The sequence below is a fragment of the Cucurbita maxima genome, unplaced genomic scaffold (assembly GCF_002738345.1).
Source record: "Cucurbita maxima cultivar Rimu unplaced genomic scaffold, Cmax_1.0 Cma_Scf00006, whole genome shotgun sequence".
Classification (NCBI taxonomy): domain Eukaryota; kingdom Viridiplantae; phylum Streptophyta; class Magnoliopsida; order Cucurbitales; family Cucurbitaceae; genus Cucurbita; species Cucurbita maxima.
The window spans coordinates 3744404-3760581 of record NW_019272022.1 but is presented as its reverse complement, the minus strand read 5'-3'; the positions used below and the strand labels follow the sequence as shown (position 1 = coordinate 3760581).

General features: G+C 37.0%; 4 protein-coding genes across 4 annotated transcripts; 3 read left to right on the top strand and 1 right to left on the bottom strand.

Annotated features, from left to right (window-relative positions):
• Positions 1–152: 152 nt before the first annotated feature.
• On the top strand, positions 153–3829 carry LOC111480275 (uncharacterized WD repeat-containing protein C2A9.03-like). The gene is made up of 10 exons (XM_023125224.1): positions 153–386; positions 652–790; positions 868–1035; positions 1260–1346; positions 1519–1653; positions 2449–2559; positions 2651–2742; positions 2814–2919; positions 2997–3083; positions 3179–3829. Exons 2-10 carry the CDS (start codon positions 656–658, stop codon positions 3590–3592), a joined length of 1335 nt encoding a protein of 444 aa, XP_022980992.1. The 5' UTR covers positions 153–386; positions 652–655; the 3' UTR covers positions 3593–3829.
• A 2170-nt stretch (positions 3830–5999) lies between these two features.
• Positions 6000–7828, top strand: LOC111480304 (ethylene-responsive transcription factor RAP2-13-like). The gene has a single exon (XM_023125266.1). The coding sequence runs from the start codon at positions 6684–6686 to the stop codon at positions 7602–7604; it is 921 nt and encodes a 306-aa protein (XP_022981034.1). The 5' UTR covers positions 6000–6683; the 3' UTR covers positions 7605–7828.
• Positions 7829–8058: 230 nt separating this feature from the next.
• On the bottom strand, positions 8059–13142 carry LOC111480286 (endoplasmic reticulum-Golgi intermediate compartment protein 3-like). The gene is made up of 13 exons (XM_023125243.1): positions 12835–13142; positions 12332–12405; positions 12040–12123; positions 11854–11934; positions 11572–11646; positions 11145–11237; positions 10136–10318; positions 9988–10055; positions 9827–9878; positions 9290–9343; positions 9108–9200; positions 8904–8970; positions 8059–8569 (listed from the first exon to the last, which is right to left on the bottom strand). Exons 1-13 carry the CDS (start codon positions 12974–12976, stop codon positions 8478–8480), a joined length of 1158 nt encoding a protein of 385 aa, XP_022981011.1. The 5' UTR covers positions 12977–13142; the 3' UTR covers positions 8059–8477.
• A 1533-nt stretch (positions 13143–14675) lies between these two features.
• LOC111480295 lies at positions 14676–15866 on the top strand. The gene has a single exon (XM_023125257.1). The coding sequence runs from the start codon at positions 14687–14689 to the stop codon at positions 15701–15703; it is 1017 nt and encodes a 338-aa protein (XP_022981025.1). The 5' UTR covers positions 14676–14686; the 3' UTR covers positions 15704–15866.
• The last annotated feature ends 312 nt before the right edge of the window (positions 15867–16178 follow it).

The following is a 16178-nucleotide window of genomic DNA, read 5'->3' as shown; positions in this document are numbered from 1 at the left end:
CATTTTTGGCATGGGCTTATTAGTTATTTCCCATTGACCCGACCCGACCCGGAATCCGATTTGTTACGCCTCTGCTTTTATTCACTATATATATATATATACAGCCTTCAGTCTCTGCGTTCCCTCGCTCTTTTCATCCAAAGTTCTCTAGACGTTTCTCTGTTTCTTCTTCTTCTTCCTTTGTTTTCATCTGTTTCTCCGATTCATTTCTTCTGAACTTCGAAATTCTTTCTTGTCTCCGATTCTTCTTCTTCTTACTACCACGACGCATTTTCTGTCGGATTTTTCTTACCCGGTAGGTCTTGTGTGATCTCCTCTCAATTTCATTTTCGACGCCGCTATTTACACTTCCTGGAATTCTCTACCCGGTTTCTCAACATTCCTAGGTATTGTTTCTCTCTTTTCCTCTGTTTTAATGTACTGTTTGTTCGACTCTGCTCTTCGCTTCTGCGATGAATGTCGCTTTCGATCATTGGTGAAAGGTTCGTCGCAAGCATTTTTCAGTTATAATGTGTCTGAGATAGTTGCTTTAAACATATATTTGTTATCAGTTTTTGGAAACTCATTTCTAGCCATTCGCTTCCGGCGTCAGCTCAGAGGCGGATTCAGATTCTGTTAGTTCGCTGACGGAAGTGGACTCTCGTTTTGCAGATCGATGGAAAATTTCGGAAATGATTTCCTCGATTACCTCGTCGATGACTACTACGACGTGGCTGATTTTGATAACGGCGAAACGCAGAGTAGCGACGTGGAATCTCTGGACTCTGATTTCGAGGATGATTTTGAGATGGTATAGTATCCTTGCCTTTTTATATGAGGTTTTGTTGAGTGGGAACAATTACAGAAAATGATGTCCGACTTTAACAGAGAAAATCAAGAACTGATACGTCTGCGTTGGAAGCTAGAAATGGTAAAGACATACAGGGCATACCTTGGGAGAGGCTTCATTTTACAAGGGAAAAGTGCCGCGAGACACGTTTGAAACAGTACAGAAACTACGAGAGCCTCTCACGCCCACGCCAAGACCTCGAAAAGGTCAGTCGCTCGGTCTTCTCATGGGAGCCGTCAATTCAATTTTGTTTAGCTAGTTGCGTTTGATTGAAGTAAATAGAATTTCAGATTCTCTTGGAATCCCTAATTTACTTTCCTGCTTTTCAAATAAATATAAATTATGGAGTTACTGTTCCTCACTTCTTCGCATGATTGGAGAATAAACTTTGAAGATAACTCGCGAATATTGTGCTTTTCTTGCTTAACAGGAATGCTTGCAAGTAGAGATGGGGAATTCTTTCTTTGACTTTCAGTTCAATACGAGGCTTGTCAAATCAACAATTGTGCATTTCCAGGTTGAGATTCTTGTTCATAGCATTTGTTTTTGTTCTTGTTATCATACTTGTTCGTGTTCATGGCCATTTTAATGTTTGGAACTGCGCTGTTCCTGGATCTTCTTTGTATTTGTTTTAAACATCCTAGTGCAGTCAGTGATATCACGTTGGTACCATTTGTTAATCTGTGCAGCTCAGAAATCTGTTATGGGCAACTTCAAAGCATGATGTATATCTAATGCAGAACTATTCAGTATTGCACTGGTCTTCATTGCTTCGAAGGAGCAAAGAAGTACTAAATGTATCCAAACCAGTTGTTCCCACCTTGGTATGTGGTCTAAAACCTCCTAATCCTAATTAATTATTTTATTTACAATTTAATATTATCTATCGTATGAAAATTTAAGGTTACTAATGTAATCTTGAATCGTATGTGTCGATATACAAAAAGATCTTGTGCAAGTAATAATCTAAAGTATCTATGGTATATGGATAAGGTTGGTTACTTTATTCTGGTTACACTATTGATACGACCCACTTTGTAATCGTTTCAAATTATTTGTTCCAAACCGTTCATGTGGAGACATGCAAGTGAGAGTATTTTATATAATGAATTTGTATAAGACTACCGACCAATAAATATTTAATATCTCTTTATAAATCTGTTAATTGAAAAGATTAATATTTTACATAGTGATCATATGCGACTCGATCTTAATCTTGAGTGAGTTATGAACTCTTGCTTGTGAGAGCTTGTCTTTTAATTTCATGGGTGAGAAGGACTCTTTTAGCCAATACAATATGCCTATCATTTTGGGATTTAAGACTTAACTAAATAAAGAGTTGAGAACACAATATCATGAGATGTAATTCAATCCTATCTATAGAAGGAAAGTAACTGAGTTGTTCTCAAGTACTGATTTCATAACTTGAACAACGAGGGTCCACTTTCTCATTGGAAGCATTAGGAACCATTCCAAATGAACTCTTAGAGTTCTTGCTCTAATAACAATGGAAGGAAATGAACTCTTCATTCATATAGCGGAAGTATTGGGGAACCGTTTTGATTTTAGAAAAAAAAAAAAAAAATGTGCATATTAATTATAGTTTCGATTGCTTGCAGAAACTCCCTGGACTGAGGTCTCAGTCACTTTCCAGAGTTCAGATAAGCACCATGGCTGTGAAAGAGAATCTAATTGTTGCTGGTGGTTTCCAAGGGGAACTTATTTGCAAGGTGCAAGTCAAGCACACTTGATAACTTTCATTACATTTTCCTTGTGTGGTTCTAAACACCACGTTCTTGTCTTTCTTGTGCCTTCGTTCAGTACCTAAATCATCCCCAGGTTGCATTCTGCACAAAAATTACAGCAAGTGAGAATGCCATCACCAATGCAGTTGATATCTATCAAGATTCAGTGTAAGCATCATTATTATATTTGCAGTAGCATACAAAAAGAAGATGAACAACCAACCATTGTTTTAATGCAGTGGTAAAATAAGGGTCATGACAGCAAACAATGATGCCAAAGTCAGGATTTTCGATGCCGAGAATTTTGCTTCCCTCGGCTGCTTCTCGTTCGACTGGTCTGTAAATGTGAGTGCCACCCAGTCAGGTTTTCATTGTTACAGTTTCATAATTCAACAATTTGGCCTTACACCATTCTTTTACAGAACACATCCGTCAGTCCAGATGGGAAGCTGCTTGCTGTTCTTGGGGACAATCCAGATTGCTTGATCACCGACGCGAACTCCGGCCGAGTGAGTACTTTCTTTCTTTTGCAGTGGATGTACTTCAATGTAGGGAAAAAAAAAAAAAATAGTCGATTGCTAAATGGTAGGTTGGTTTTGAGCAGACAATTGGGAGCCTCAGAGGGCACCTAGACTATTCTTTCACCTCGGCATGGCATCCAAATGGGCATATTCTGGCAACAGGAAACCAAGATACAAGCTGTAGGCTGTGGGATGTAAGGAAAATGTCAGAACCAATGACCGTTCTAAAAGGGAGGATGGGAGCTATAAGAGCTGTGAAATTCAGCTCAGATGGAAGATTCATGGCCATGGCTGAACCAGCAGACTTCGTGCATATCTTTGACACCGAATCAGGTTGGGTTGAAGGACAAGAAATTGATATGTTTGGTGAGATAGCGGGCATATCGTTCAGCCCAGACAGTGAATCTCTTTTTGTTGGTGTGTCTGATAGAACTTACGGTAGCTTATTAGAGTTCAACAGAAAACGTCACAACAGGTATTTGGACTCCATGATTTGATATGCCGAACTCAAAATGCACCGGTAAATAATTCTTTACTGTGGATTAAGGGTAAAAAAAAAAAAAAAAAAAAAAGTATGAGGTTAAAAACTTGGGAACTTCTTTTTATCTCCAAAGTTGCACATCTGATCATTGGGCTCAGATTTTTTCTTAGTGTGGGCTTAGGATCCAAGCCTCAATGCTTAGGAATATATAGTAATATAGAAAAGTGATGGGGGCAAATAAGTCTTAAAATGGTTTTGATTATGTGTTTTTAATTAGTATATATATTAAGTCAATGGGATACAGATATACATAGAAAAATAAAATAAAAATTGATGAGTTGGGTCTTGGAACCCTACACACATGCTTACTTTGTACCTTCAAACTAACACAAATACAGCTCATTTTCTTTCTCTCTAATCACATTTCTAATTAAAAACTATTCATCAGGTTTATATAATAATAATAACAACTTATTTATAATTTGTTTAGGTAGTATTTTCATATATAAATAATTTTAAGTTTTGATTTATTGTAATTATCTTTAAGTCGAAAGGAAATTGAAAATTATAGTTCACAAGCATTTATAAAAAAAAATATACAAAAATTAAAATGGAATGAAGTATAAAATTAAAATATAATGTATTTTTAAAGAATAAAAAAAATATAGAAATAGATGATGGAGAGAAAGAAAGCGGCTTCATGAATTCTGATGATACGGGAGAGTGGCGGGCACGTGACTGAATTTTCCAATTCATGCCCCGCCCAACACGCTCCAACATCCATTCCGGATTCCCTCTCTCTCAGCTCCAATTTGGTCAATTCACTGCTTCCCTCCCCTTCCTGCATTTTCCCACGCGATTCTCAGCGCGTGCTCTCAAACCATCTCACTTTGAGCTCCAACGAGTTGGAAATGCGCGTGGGGAAGTTCACAAGAGTAGAACCCACGGCCCTGTCTCCAGAATCAGGCGCCGCAGTCCAGGACCTTGTCCCACGCGCACCTTCCTTCTCCATAAACGCGGCTTCTTCCTCCTCGCTTCAAATTTCAATTCTTCCCTCCCTAACCTCACTTTAACTTAACTTCAACTTGAATTTAACTACGGTTTTCTCATGCAATTAACCATGGTTGAGTTTCCTACCCCAAAAGTCCTTCCCTGTCGTGTCGCTTGTTGGGGATTTATTATTATTATTTATTTAAATAATGTAATTTCAATTAATAAAAAATAAATATAAGGTAATCCCAAAAGTTAAAACAGGGTAATTACACTACTCTTGCATCCTTGTATCCTATGTATAATGATTACAATTGAAGGTAAATCGCCTAACATATAGGCAACTACAGTACCAAATTAATGTTACCAAATTTATATATATGGAACCACGAAACTCATGTACGTGAGTCCCAGCCTAACTCGTGCAACACACACATGAGTTCACGAGATCCAACAAAATTCCACTAGCTTATCTACCCCTCACGTCCAAAACTCCATTCCTTCGTCATACAGCTCTTTTCTCTTCTTTTTCATTACTTCTCTCACAAAATTTGTTGTCATCGCTACTGAAACAACACCAGTCACACCGATATCCCTATATTTGTTATCTTCGTACTTTTTATTATTCTAAGTGATCTCTATTGAGTTATCTTCTAATAAACGTATGAGCGTGCCCTTGTAGAGCCGTTTGACCCATTCACCAACTCATTTTTTATTCCAATAATTTCATTAAATGCCCATAATACATGCACGTTCTCCCATTTAAACATTATACAAATAATTAAACTTCATAATAAAAATTCATTAATAATGCTCTTTAGTCAACCCATGAGAAGATTACCAATAATTATCATCACCCATATGATCATATTGTTATTTTCAGAACATAAATACTATAATTAGAACATCTATCTATATATATATGAATATAATCAAAATCAGTGGCTGATTGTGGGTCTCGAATGAGGTGGAAAAGTAAAATGAAGTATCAAAATTCAAAATTTGGAGCCTTTGAAAATGAAAGAACTGAAATTCATAATTACTCCATAAAAAAGCGAAAATTCAAAATTTTGGACTTACCCATTGGCCCACTTCCTATAAATTTCACCATCCAATGAACTGACACACAAAAGCTCACAAAACCATGTGGGCCTCTCTCAGGTGTGCGTAATGCAATCTGGGTCATGCCGACAACGTAGTACAAAGTCTACTGCTAGTAGATATTGTCTTTTTATTTTTGTACTTTCCTCAAAGCTTTAAAACACGCTTGGTATGAAAAGGTTTTCCATCCTTATAAGGAGTGTTTTGTTTGTTCTCCTCCCTAACCGAGGTGAGATTCTCATATAAATAAATAGACATAAAGATTTACTGAGTTATTTAGATTTAATAATATGAGAGTTATTACAAAATTTGAAGCAAGAAATGTCAGGAGGGGATGAATTATTTGGCTGCAAAGCAAAACAAAGAGTAAAGTAATTAGTGAGTAAGTATGAACACAAGGGTTTTCTGGTCAACGAAACTTGGATGAACGTGATTATGAAGCTAAGCTATGGCGGATAATTGAGATTATTTTAAACACGCTCGTGAATTTTTGGAGGCTTATAAAAAGGGGATACGCCATTGTAGCCTGAGAAACAGAAACATACATAGAATTAAGCTTATAAGAAGGAAAAAAAAATCAGTTTAAGGTTTGAAGTTCGTCGTTGTTCTTGCTCCCCCTTCTGCAACTCCCCGCTTCTCTGAATCCCTTTCTGTTAATTATCTGTGCTTTTCAGGTTCTCATTTTTGGGGTTGTTTGTTTGTTCGTGATGAACAATAACCAAGCTTAGGATTGTGGAGAAGGCCAGGTATTTTCAGAATCAAGATTCAGGATTTCTGTTTTTTACTTCAATTTAATGTGTTTTTGTGTTTAATCGAGAGATCAATCTGTTTTTGGTGGGTGAATTTTAGTCCCTCAAGGTTGGTTTTTCTTGTTAATTTTGTGTTTTGATATGAAGGGGTTCTTTATTTTGTTCAAACTCCTTTGATAATTCTTAGTTCGTGGCCTGTTTTCTTTCTATTTTAACAAGAATCAGGTTCATCTGTAAACAAATCCTATCTTTTTTGTTCTTGAATTAATGGCAGCCGCCATGGATTTCTATAGTGAAGGATCTCAAACAGACCACTTTGGTGGTGAATTAATGGAAGCAATTGTACCTTTTATCAAAGTTGCTTCCTCCTCCTCCTCTGTTTCTTCTTCTTCTTCTTCTTCTTCTTCTTCTTCCTTCAATTTCTCTCACTCTGTTCCTCAACAGTGCTCTAATGGCTGCTCCACTTCGATGAACTCAGAATTTTCAAATGGGTTCTCGACCCAAACCCTTATTGGGTACGAACAGCCATCTCAAATCTTCCATTTCCAAACCCCATTACCTTTTGCTTATGGGAAACCAAGCGAACAGCTGAATCAACGAACGACGCCCATGTTCCTCTGCCCCGAGGCGATCCCGATGAAGCAAGTGGGTTCATCTTCAAAACCCACGAAGCTTTACAGAGGGGTAAGGCAACGGCATTGGGGGAAGTGGGTGGCGGAGATCCGGCTGCCACGGAACCGAACTCGGCTCTGGCTTGGTACCTTCGACACTGCTGAAGAAGCTGCGTTGGCGTATGACAAGGCAGCCTTCAAGCTACGAGGGGACTCTGCCAGGCTCAATTTCCCGCACCTCAAGCACCAAGGCTCCTGTGTTGAAGGCGAGTTCGGTGCGTATAGGCCTTTACATTCCTCTGTTGATGCAAAGCTCCAAGCAATTTGTGATAACTTGGCTGCGCCGCCGCTCAAAGGCAACTCAAAGAAGTCGAGGTCCCAATCCTCCTCCTCCACGGTGGCGGAAGCGGCGGCTGTGAAGGTGGAGAGCGATGGGTCTGCAGGGTCTTCACCATTATCAGATCTTACATTCCCCGACTTCACAGAGCTGCCATGGGAACACAATCAAGCTTGGGAGAATTCAATGCTCGAGAAATATCCTTCTGAGATAGATTGGGCTTCGATCTTGCCTTCATAATTTGATCGGAATCTTCGACGGCACCTGCAACGGAGTTTTTTGAAGGTTGCAGGCCGAGACTCATGGCTCAAATTCTTTTGTCACATATTATGTAAATGTCTGCCATGGTCAGCTGGTTTTTTTTCTTGCAAGACCATGGTATGATTTAATTTGGTGTTCTTATTTCTTTTGTCAGTCGTAGTAGTTGTAATCATTTTTTCATTGGTATATTATTATTATTGTCTTTGTTCGACTTTCTAATATCGATATTAACATCTAAACTTAAAGAAATATGTAAACAAAAACAACCAATAAAATTTGAATATATATTACCGAAGGTTGGAAGGGAGTCTTATATTAACTAATTATGCCATCTCTATTGTTATTAGATCTTGAGATCTTTTGGGAAAACCTAAAGTAAATCATGAGAATTTATGTTATTGTAGAGATTCATGGTTGAAAGGCAAATAGAAAATTCCATCTATGAACAGAAAAATTTAATACAAGTCGATCCCATTTCTAAAAGGTTTGACATATGATTTATTCTATTGAAATGTTTCATTTTGCCTAAAAAGAAAGCTCGGATAATAAACGTGTTTACTTCCAAGTTCATACAAGGTATCGGGGAATAAATTAATGACCCCTCTAACCAATTTACTTTTCGGAGAATATTCGTACTATTTGAGAACTAAGAAATTGAGTATCTGAAAAAACTAGAAAAAAAAAAAAAGAAAAAGATGAGGTTTTAAGATGTAATATGAGCAGAGATGATAACTAAGCTACTGATCGAAGATCGGGAAAGTTGAGATCAAAAGCAGCAGAGTATACCCACGACAGCAAGACTCATCCTGCATGTTTATCTCACGAATCGATTATCTTCAATTGAATCGATGATCACATAAATTTGCCAAGTTCCATCTTTTTCTTGATTGCCTTTTGACCATGATATATAATGGAGTCTAATATCCCCGAAACAGTAAAAACTCCTGAAGGAAGTCATTATAAAGTGAGACAATGTATCATAACAAAACCACAAAATAATTTGGAAAAAATATCTGCCTTGTTCTTGATTTGTTCGAGTGAAAGTGAATCAGAAAACTAAAAAGTTAACAGGGCAAAGAGCATAATAAAACTTGACATGGATCGCATCAATAAAGGAAGTATTTACAACTGCGAGCAGATTTTATGATTTTTCAAAAAGAGTAGAGGAACTATTCAAGTGATCATGAAAAGTTGAATTGATTGAAAAGGGAAAATTGATCCAAGTTTTGTGTATTGTCAACTGATCGAGGTTCAAATAACTCTCGTAAATTAAATTACCTCCAACGATAGCGCAAACATTTGTTAAGAAGTGAAAGAATGAGACATGCTCCTCTGTGAATGTCACCTACAAAATGAAATATAATTGGTTAGCCAGGACACCCGAAAAATTCCAAGATGTAAACAAGGCAAAACCCATGAAGGAGCTTGAAGCAAAGCTCAAGGTCTTTGCAACAAACTTCAACATAAAAACATTGATCCCACCTTTATAGGAGACAGGTCATAGAAGAAAAAAACTCCATGAAGATCCTGGAAGCTTTCTCCGTCTATGCCCCTCAAGTGTTGGGTTACAGAGAACTGCACTTACAATATAGGATCTTAAATATCAAGCTCAACAAATAACCATCCGAATGATATAAACTAGAAACATTCAAGCTCAACTCAACCTGATTTGACTTTATAGCCTTTCCCTTCACGTCCTTGTAAACGGTAGGCACAACCTGCAAAGAAATTGTAGACATACATATCTCTAGTAAAAAACTCAACCAATTGACATATGAAATGCAGAATAATAGAAAAGAAATTGCAACTCTAGAGAGGTAAAGAATTATAAAGTAGATGCACAACATTCGAAGTATAACTCTAGAGAGGTAAAGAATTAAGGAGACAGGAAATACATGTATACGTTTATATAGAAAATATTTCCCACATTGATCCATCCTAAGAACAGTAAATCTTGATGGAAAAGTTAAAAAAGGAAATTGGCAGATGAGTAACTTGAGTTCTTCTCTCTCTCTCTCTCTCTCTCTCATTCACACTAGTGTGTCTACAAAAATACATTCAACGTATAAGTTATATATAATACAAGAAATAGAAACAATCAGATATATCATATAACTACCGCAAATATTTAGTCATCATGAAAATGTTAATTCCAGAGAACGAGAAGAATGATCGAAAAAAATGACTGAACTTAGAAAAACCTTGATAAAATATTGGAACATTCCACTGAGCGTTCCTTGACTCCATTGCGCACTTGAAGCAGAAGTAGAAGAAAAATAAAGGGAGAAAATGAGAGGAAAATACTACAATTAGTTTAAGGTAAAAGGATGATTAAACTTCAAACAAACAGAAAGGAACCTACCCATCAAGAGGATTTACAACACCTGGAAAGTCATCTCCAAAATTTAATCTGTTAATCCTGTGGGTTATCTGAAGAATAGATAAATAAATGAGATAAGTTACCTGCAAAGAAATGTAGCAAATTTCTCATTCCAAAACCAGTTCCTTACATTAAAAGTATCCCACTGAAATGATGCTAATGGATTATGTATCTGGAAGTATGGTAGTTGAAAGCTTTTTCCGGGTGCAAAGTGAAAATTTCCTGCCACCTTATTAACTTCCAAGAACCCATACATATTGCATCCTTCACCTTCTTCATTTTTCACCCTTTTGAAGAAACCTTCTCGTTTGCACTAAAAATATAAAGCCAACATACGAGAGATTCCATTCAACCGAGAAAGTATAATCCAATCTTGCTATGCAAAATTTTTGAAGACAATAAATGTTATAATACAACAATGTCCAAGTAAATTAGGATGATAAGCATTCACCATTAAGGGAATAAAGCGTTGAAGCAAAACAAAAAAGAGAGTAATAGAAATCAACTGAATGCTAAATTTCCCTAAAGTGAAAACAGAACACAGAAAGAGAAGGGCTTCATGAAGTTCTTTGGCAAACGAACATCAATTGCCAATTTGAGTTATCTGATGAAAATTGACAATTTGAAGGGAGTTATGACCAATTTAACTCAGGGCTATCACTATGCTAAGTGTGCAACCATATCCAATAATACCAATTTCAATCCTCTCCAACAATTAGTTACTTAATGAGAAGCAATTGTTATAAGATGGCATCTAAATGAGAAGCAAATTGTCAGACAATCACAAAATTGAAGATACATTCCCAAAGTCTACCTTAGTCAAGAAAACTATCTAGTTTATTCGATTAGATTTCAGTGGAGAGAAAAATATTTAAATGACAATTTGTTGAGAATATGAAGCCCAAAACAATCAAGGCCCATTTGTCAATTAGTAACCTAGCAATTTAATTGAGCTGGCTGCGGCTGCGTTTTTTTGGTATACAGAAGAAAAGGCCGTGGGTGTTGACTGTTGTGTGTTGTTTGACAAGAAGAAAAATCGTGACCTTGGTTGAAATTTAGATTGAATATATTTTTATGACCACACAATTTGCATCTCAAAGAAATGTAGTAAAAATTTTTTATGCAGGAAGTAAACCAACCTGGTCAATTAGATCTGGATGAGACAAAGCCCAACCTTTACTACGATAAGCTTCACGCACGTCTTGACAAGAATTACAACAATCGTCATCTAACTGAAAAACAGAACAAAAGGAAAGAAATATTAAAAAAAAAAAAAAAGGAATTCAATTAGCGATTGATTCAATTATACAGTTTCAAAATTTTACCAATTAAATCAACATATTAAACAAACTTCAAGATTTAGCGGGGCATTCTTATTTGGTCATGTTATCAAAATTTGAATTGGCAGGTTAGTTCGATCAAGAACGTGTAATCTACTGAATGTACCCATCAATACCTATGAAGTACAGTAATACTGATTTTCTCTCAAATTACTCGTAAAGAACTTAAAAAGGCAATTAAACATTGTTCCAACATAAAAATCCAAAAAATGAAGTATAAACTTACTGCCCCATAGCAAGAACCACAGTATGTCTCATTGTGCTCGAGTCTGCCACCGTGTCTCTGTAAAGGCTTCTCAATCTGCATGAAGTAGAAACAGAATCGATAACAATGGAGAAAAGAAGCAACTCATAATACAGTGACCCTAAATTTAGCGGTGTGAGGTACCAAAATCAGCAAACACCAAAAATCATTCTCGTTTGCAACACCATCTGGTGTTGACTCTATATATTGTTGATAGAAAATGAAGGGGAAAAAAATCCAGCCTTCAAAAGAATATGTAATTACCTTAGATGATCCAATCCCATCTGGTCTTGAATCTATCACATTGCCATGGTAATCTATTCTTTTCTTTACTATATCATGTTTCTGCATAATTAGAAGACATTAGAAAGAGATATAGTATTTAGCTGTTAAAATTAACCAAAAGATTCCAATTGCCAAGCATATACGTGAATTTTATGGATGCCATACCACATCAAGGTGTTGCTCTCCACTTATGTCCATAGCATCAAGACTGAGAACAGAACATGGAAGTGCAGGAAATGTAACATCAAACTGCACAATTGAATATGAATATTACGTCGATGCACATTCAAGTGCAAGTCCAGGAGCATATTTCCAAATAAAGAACAGTAAAAGAAAAAACATAATATGTGTACAAATGCAACTAATCTAAATCATTAAAAGAAAATGAACCCTTGTAAGCAGAGTAGAAAACCAACAAACAAATAAAAGACATGTTTCCACTTTGCAGGTAAATTACATTGATTCGTAAGTGTTCTCCTCTTGAAGTATCTACTATAAGCTTTGTCTCTGTTGCAGTATGTACATACAAACCTGAAATTCGAACAGCAAGCTCACAACATGTTATAATAAAGGAAACAAAACACAGACAGCCCCTCTTTCATGCAGCAAGAACCAGAGCTGTGCATGAAACAAGAACAGAACAACCTAAGAAAAAAGAAAAAGAAACAAAACAATAGGAAAACAGCAAGGAATACAATCAATATTCAATTGCAAAGAAGTAATTAAACACACACTTACACTAAACAACTAGAAACAACACTCATTTTGTAATAAGATACCAAAAAAAAGCATGATAGTGACAAGACAACCCCCAAGAACCCCACCAAAAAGTCGCTACACATTATCTCATTCCTGAGAAAATTGAGCTAAGTAAGTTCCAAAACGTGTATGCAGAAAAACCTCCAACAACAAACATAGCAAGCACAGAATCGACGAGAAAATATAAATGGCGAAACGTACGAAGCTCGGAGAAGAAGAGCAAGAGCATTATAATGGAGGATATAATAGTGATGAATCCTCCGGACAGTGTACGGCTGTAAAAATCTTCGCTGATCTTCGGATAAGCGTCCAGTTTACGAATCTTGTTCATCAAGCTTTCCATCCCGAAAGCGAGAGAGAGCGAGAGAGATCTCTATTCGCGATGAAGAAATGAATGATCTGAACAGTTTTGATTGCTCAATTTGGACAGCAATCAATTGAAGAAACTTATTGAGTTTCAAATCTTTAAACGAAGGAAGAATGTTGATTTTTCGGGAACAGAAACCTGACTCAGTTGGAACCGAAACCATTGTTTTTCTTTTTTTCGTTACGTGGAAAATATTCATCCAAAAATAGATAGCAGTTTATTTTCTGTATTTTGCATTTTACCCCCTATATTTCTCTGGTTTCTGATTTCCACCTCTGAGTATCGTCGTAATTACATATCCAGGCACGGAACAAATTATCCGCATAAATGAAATTGGTTAATATAAATTATCATAATGTAACTAAAAAATCAAGTTAATTACGATTAATTTGTGACAATTAATATCTCTTTAGGGTCGGATTTGGAAAACGCTCACTTAGATTCCACGCTACAGAAAACCTTTTCTTAGGGGCGGCCTACCATGCACTTGCTGCGAGCGGGTAAATCTCACTCTTGATTTGGTACGAAATCAAGGCATGTATGACCACACAGTGGAATTCTCGTTGTCGGATATGAATTTATCATAATACGATAGTACAATGAGAGAACACTGTAAATACTAGGACTTGTCTCGATATTACCTAGATCTAAGCATTGAGCTATGGTTCGAATCTCGTTGAGCACAACAGTGTACATAATACGTCGATTCATCTCTCAATCAATAGTTTACGTGGAGATATGACTAGATTCATGCACCAATGTTTCTATCGCTATCTATTTCCTCATCTTGTTGTACATAAATTTTTTATTGCAGAGAGTGAAAACATAGATAACGATCATATTCGAGCAACTGTATCTAATATTGATATCACATCTGATCGAAGAGATTGATATTAAGTCAATGAAAAAAAAGAGACAAATAATTGGCCGAAGTCCAAAGACAAAGACTCTAAGCTCATGACACATGAGGGCCCAATTTCTCGAACACAAAACTCATAATTGCATTTTCACTTTAATTTTATTTAATTTGTAACTATTTTCCACTTTATTCAAATCAAATCAAATCATAGATCCCGATAATATCTAAATTTTAATTCAATTCTTTACGATTTAATATTTTTTTATTATATATTAACACGATACTTACTTGATGTTATTGTTTTTTTTTTAGAAAAAAATAGTCTTAATGACATTAGATGCTCGTGTGATGAAATGTTTATAAGGTTAGAGCATATTAGACACAATAGCACGCTAATGTGAGTTTCTAGTTTGTAAGCTATCCTAGCTTCTCGACCCATTACACCAATGCAAATTTGTGACCACTAGAAATGAAAAAAAATTCGAAGTTGAGTTGCTCGGTTAGTTCACAAGCATTCTTCATAGAAGAACACTTCAAACGTGCTTACCTAAAACGTACGTCTAGCTAATAATCATTTCTTATAAGTTGTTCGGCCACACATACCATTCATGCATACATGTTCAATTGTGTAAGACACAACATCCGACAATCTTACATCATTGAATGTTCTAGCTCTTGTGTTTATTGACCGATAGTTTCGGGGGGAGGGTGCTTTTATGGCATGGGCTGGTGGAGTTAGACTATGATTGGATAATGAAACAAGGGTAGTGGCCCTTCTCAACTTTTGCCCTAAATTTACATATCATTTCACACAGTCATGTTTTTTAATGCATTGGAGGAAAAGTAGAGGTGAAGAAACACAGCCCCACATGCCTGTTCTTCCACCAATCTTCACCCTTATTCCATTTGTAAGGCAGCCAAGAAGGGGAGTTTCAAAATTTAACGCAGTTCTTCTGATTCTCTGTAAGAATTGTGTTTTAAAAACCCCAAATCCCAAAACCCAAATGCCGGAAAACGGATTCATTATGAAATTGGGTAGAGAAGCTAATAAAGGGATTTCATCGACGGATTTGTTGGTTTGTTTTCCTTCTCGATCGCGTTTGGCTTTAAGGCCAAACCCGCTTTGTAGTCCAGTGAGGGGTTGTGATTCCAGTAAGCTTCGTCGTAGCCGCCGGAGTTACCATCACCGACGGAGGAAATCGGCGGAGAGTCCGGTGGAATGGGCAAAAGCGAAGACGATGGGGTCGGAGATGTCGGAACCGTCGTCGCCGAAAGTGACATGTGCAGGGCAGGTTAAGATGAGGCGGAAGAACAGGGAGGGGTGGAAGTCGGTGATGGAGGAAATAGAGAGGATTCACAATCGGAGGAAATTACGGAGGAGGAGGGTTAATTGGGTGGAATCTTTAGGGTTTAAGAAAGATATAATGCAATTGTTAACGTGTTTACGCAGCCTCCGGCTTGATTTTAGGTGTTTCAGAGCTTTCCCAGAAGCAGATTTCACGACTGAGGAAGAAGAAGAAGAAGAAGAAGAAGAAGAATCGGAAAGCTCCAGAACTGCATTTTCTAAATGGTTTATGGTTTTACAGGAGAATAGAATGATGAATGGGTGTACTGTTGATGATGATGCTCCGGTTGCGCCGCCCAAGAACGCGCTCTTGCTAATGCGTTGCAGGTCTGCTCCGGCGAAGAGCTGGGTGGAAGAGAAGGTGAAGAAGAAGAAGAAGAAGAGCTTGAAATGGCTAATGGAGGAAGAGAACAGAGAGAGATTGGCTATGGAAAAGGGGACTGAAATCAGCAGAACGTCGCCGTATTGGCTTTCAAGGAGTCGAAGTTGGAAAGTGTGAAGAAAACTGGATTTTTCTTTAATTTGTTTTCAGAGTATTATTGGTGGGTTTTTGGTTGTGTTGTTCATACAGTTGTTGTTACATTATTATAATAATGTAATTATGTAACGGATTTCATTTGTATTTTTCCTGTTTTTCTTTATAAAAAAGGAAGTGTTCATCATATCTCAAGTCTAATCAGCTCAAGAAGCAGTGAGCTTGAAGACATTGCTTCTAATCATTTTTATGGTTGGTCCCTTCCCATGTCCCATGTTAATAATATATATTGCAACCCAAGATAGTACTTATAATGACTCAAATCCACCGCTAGCATATATTGTCCTCTTTAGTCTTTCCTTTTCAGGCATCCCCTCCTCAAGGCCGCTAGGGGAAGGTTTCCCTTTCAGGCATCCCCTCCTCAAGGCCGCTAGGGGAAGGTTTCCCTTTCAAGCATCCCCTCCTCAAGGCCGCTGCAGGAAGGTTTCCACATTCCTTA

Coding starts and splice junctions, on each gene's coding strand:
- LOC111480275 (XM_023125224.1), top strand. CDS start 656: ATGGAAAATTTCGGAAATGATTTCCTCGATTACCTCGTCGATGACTAC. Junction 1,036..1,259: donor CACGCCAAGACCTCGAAAAG/GTCAGTCGCTCG, acceptor CTTGCTTAACAG/GAATGCTTGCAAGTAGAGAT. Junction 3,084..3,178: donor CCGACGCGAACTCCGGCCGA/GTGAGTACTTTC, acceptor GGTTTTGAGCAG/ACAATTGGGAGCCTCAGAGG.
- LOC111480304 (XM_023125266.1), top strand. CDS start 6,684: ATGGCAGCCGCCATGGATTTCTATAGTGAAGGATCTCAAACAGACCAC.
- LOC111480286 (XM_023125243.1), bottom strand. CDS start 12,976: ATGGAAAGCTTGATGAACAAGATTCGTAAACTGGACGCTTATCCGAAG. Junction 10,056..10,135: donor TTCAGTGGGATACTTTTAAT/GTAAGGAACTGG, acceptor TCTATTCTTCAG/ATAACCCACAGGATTAACAG. Junction 9,201..9,289: donor AGGCTATAAAGTCAAATCAG/GTTGAGTTGAGC, acceptor TTGTAAGTGCAG/TTCTCTGTAACCCAACACTT.
- LOC111480295 (XM_023125257.1), top strand. CDS start 14,687: ATGCATTGGAGGAAAAGTAGAGGTGAAGAAACACAGCCCCACATGCCT.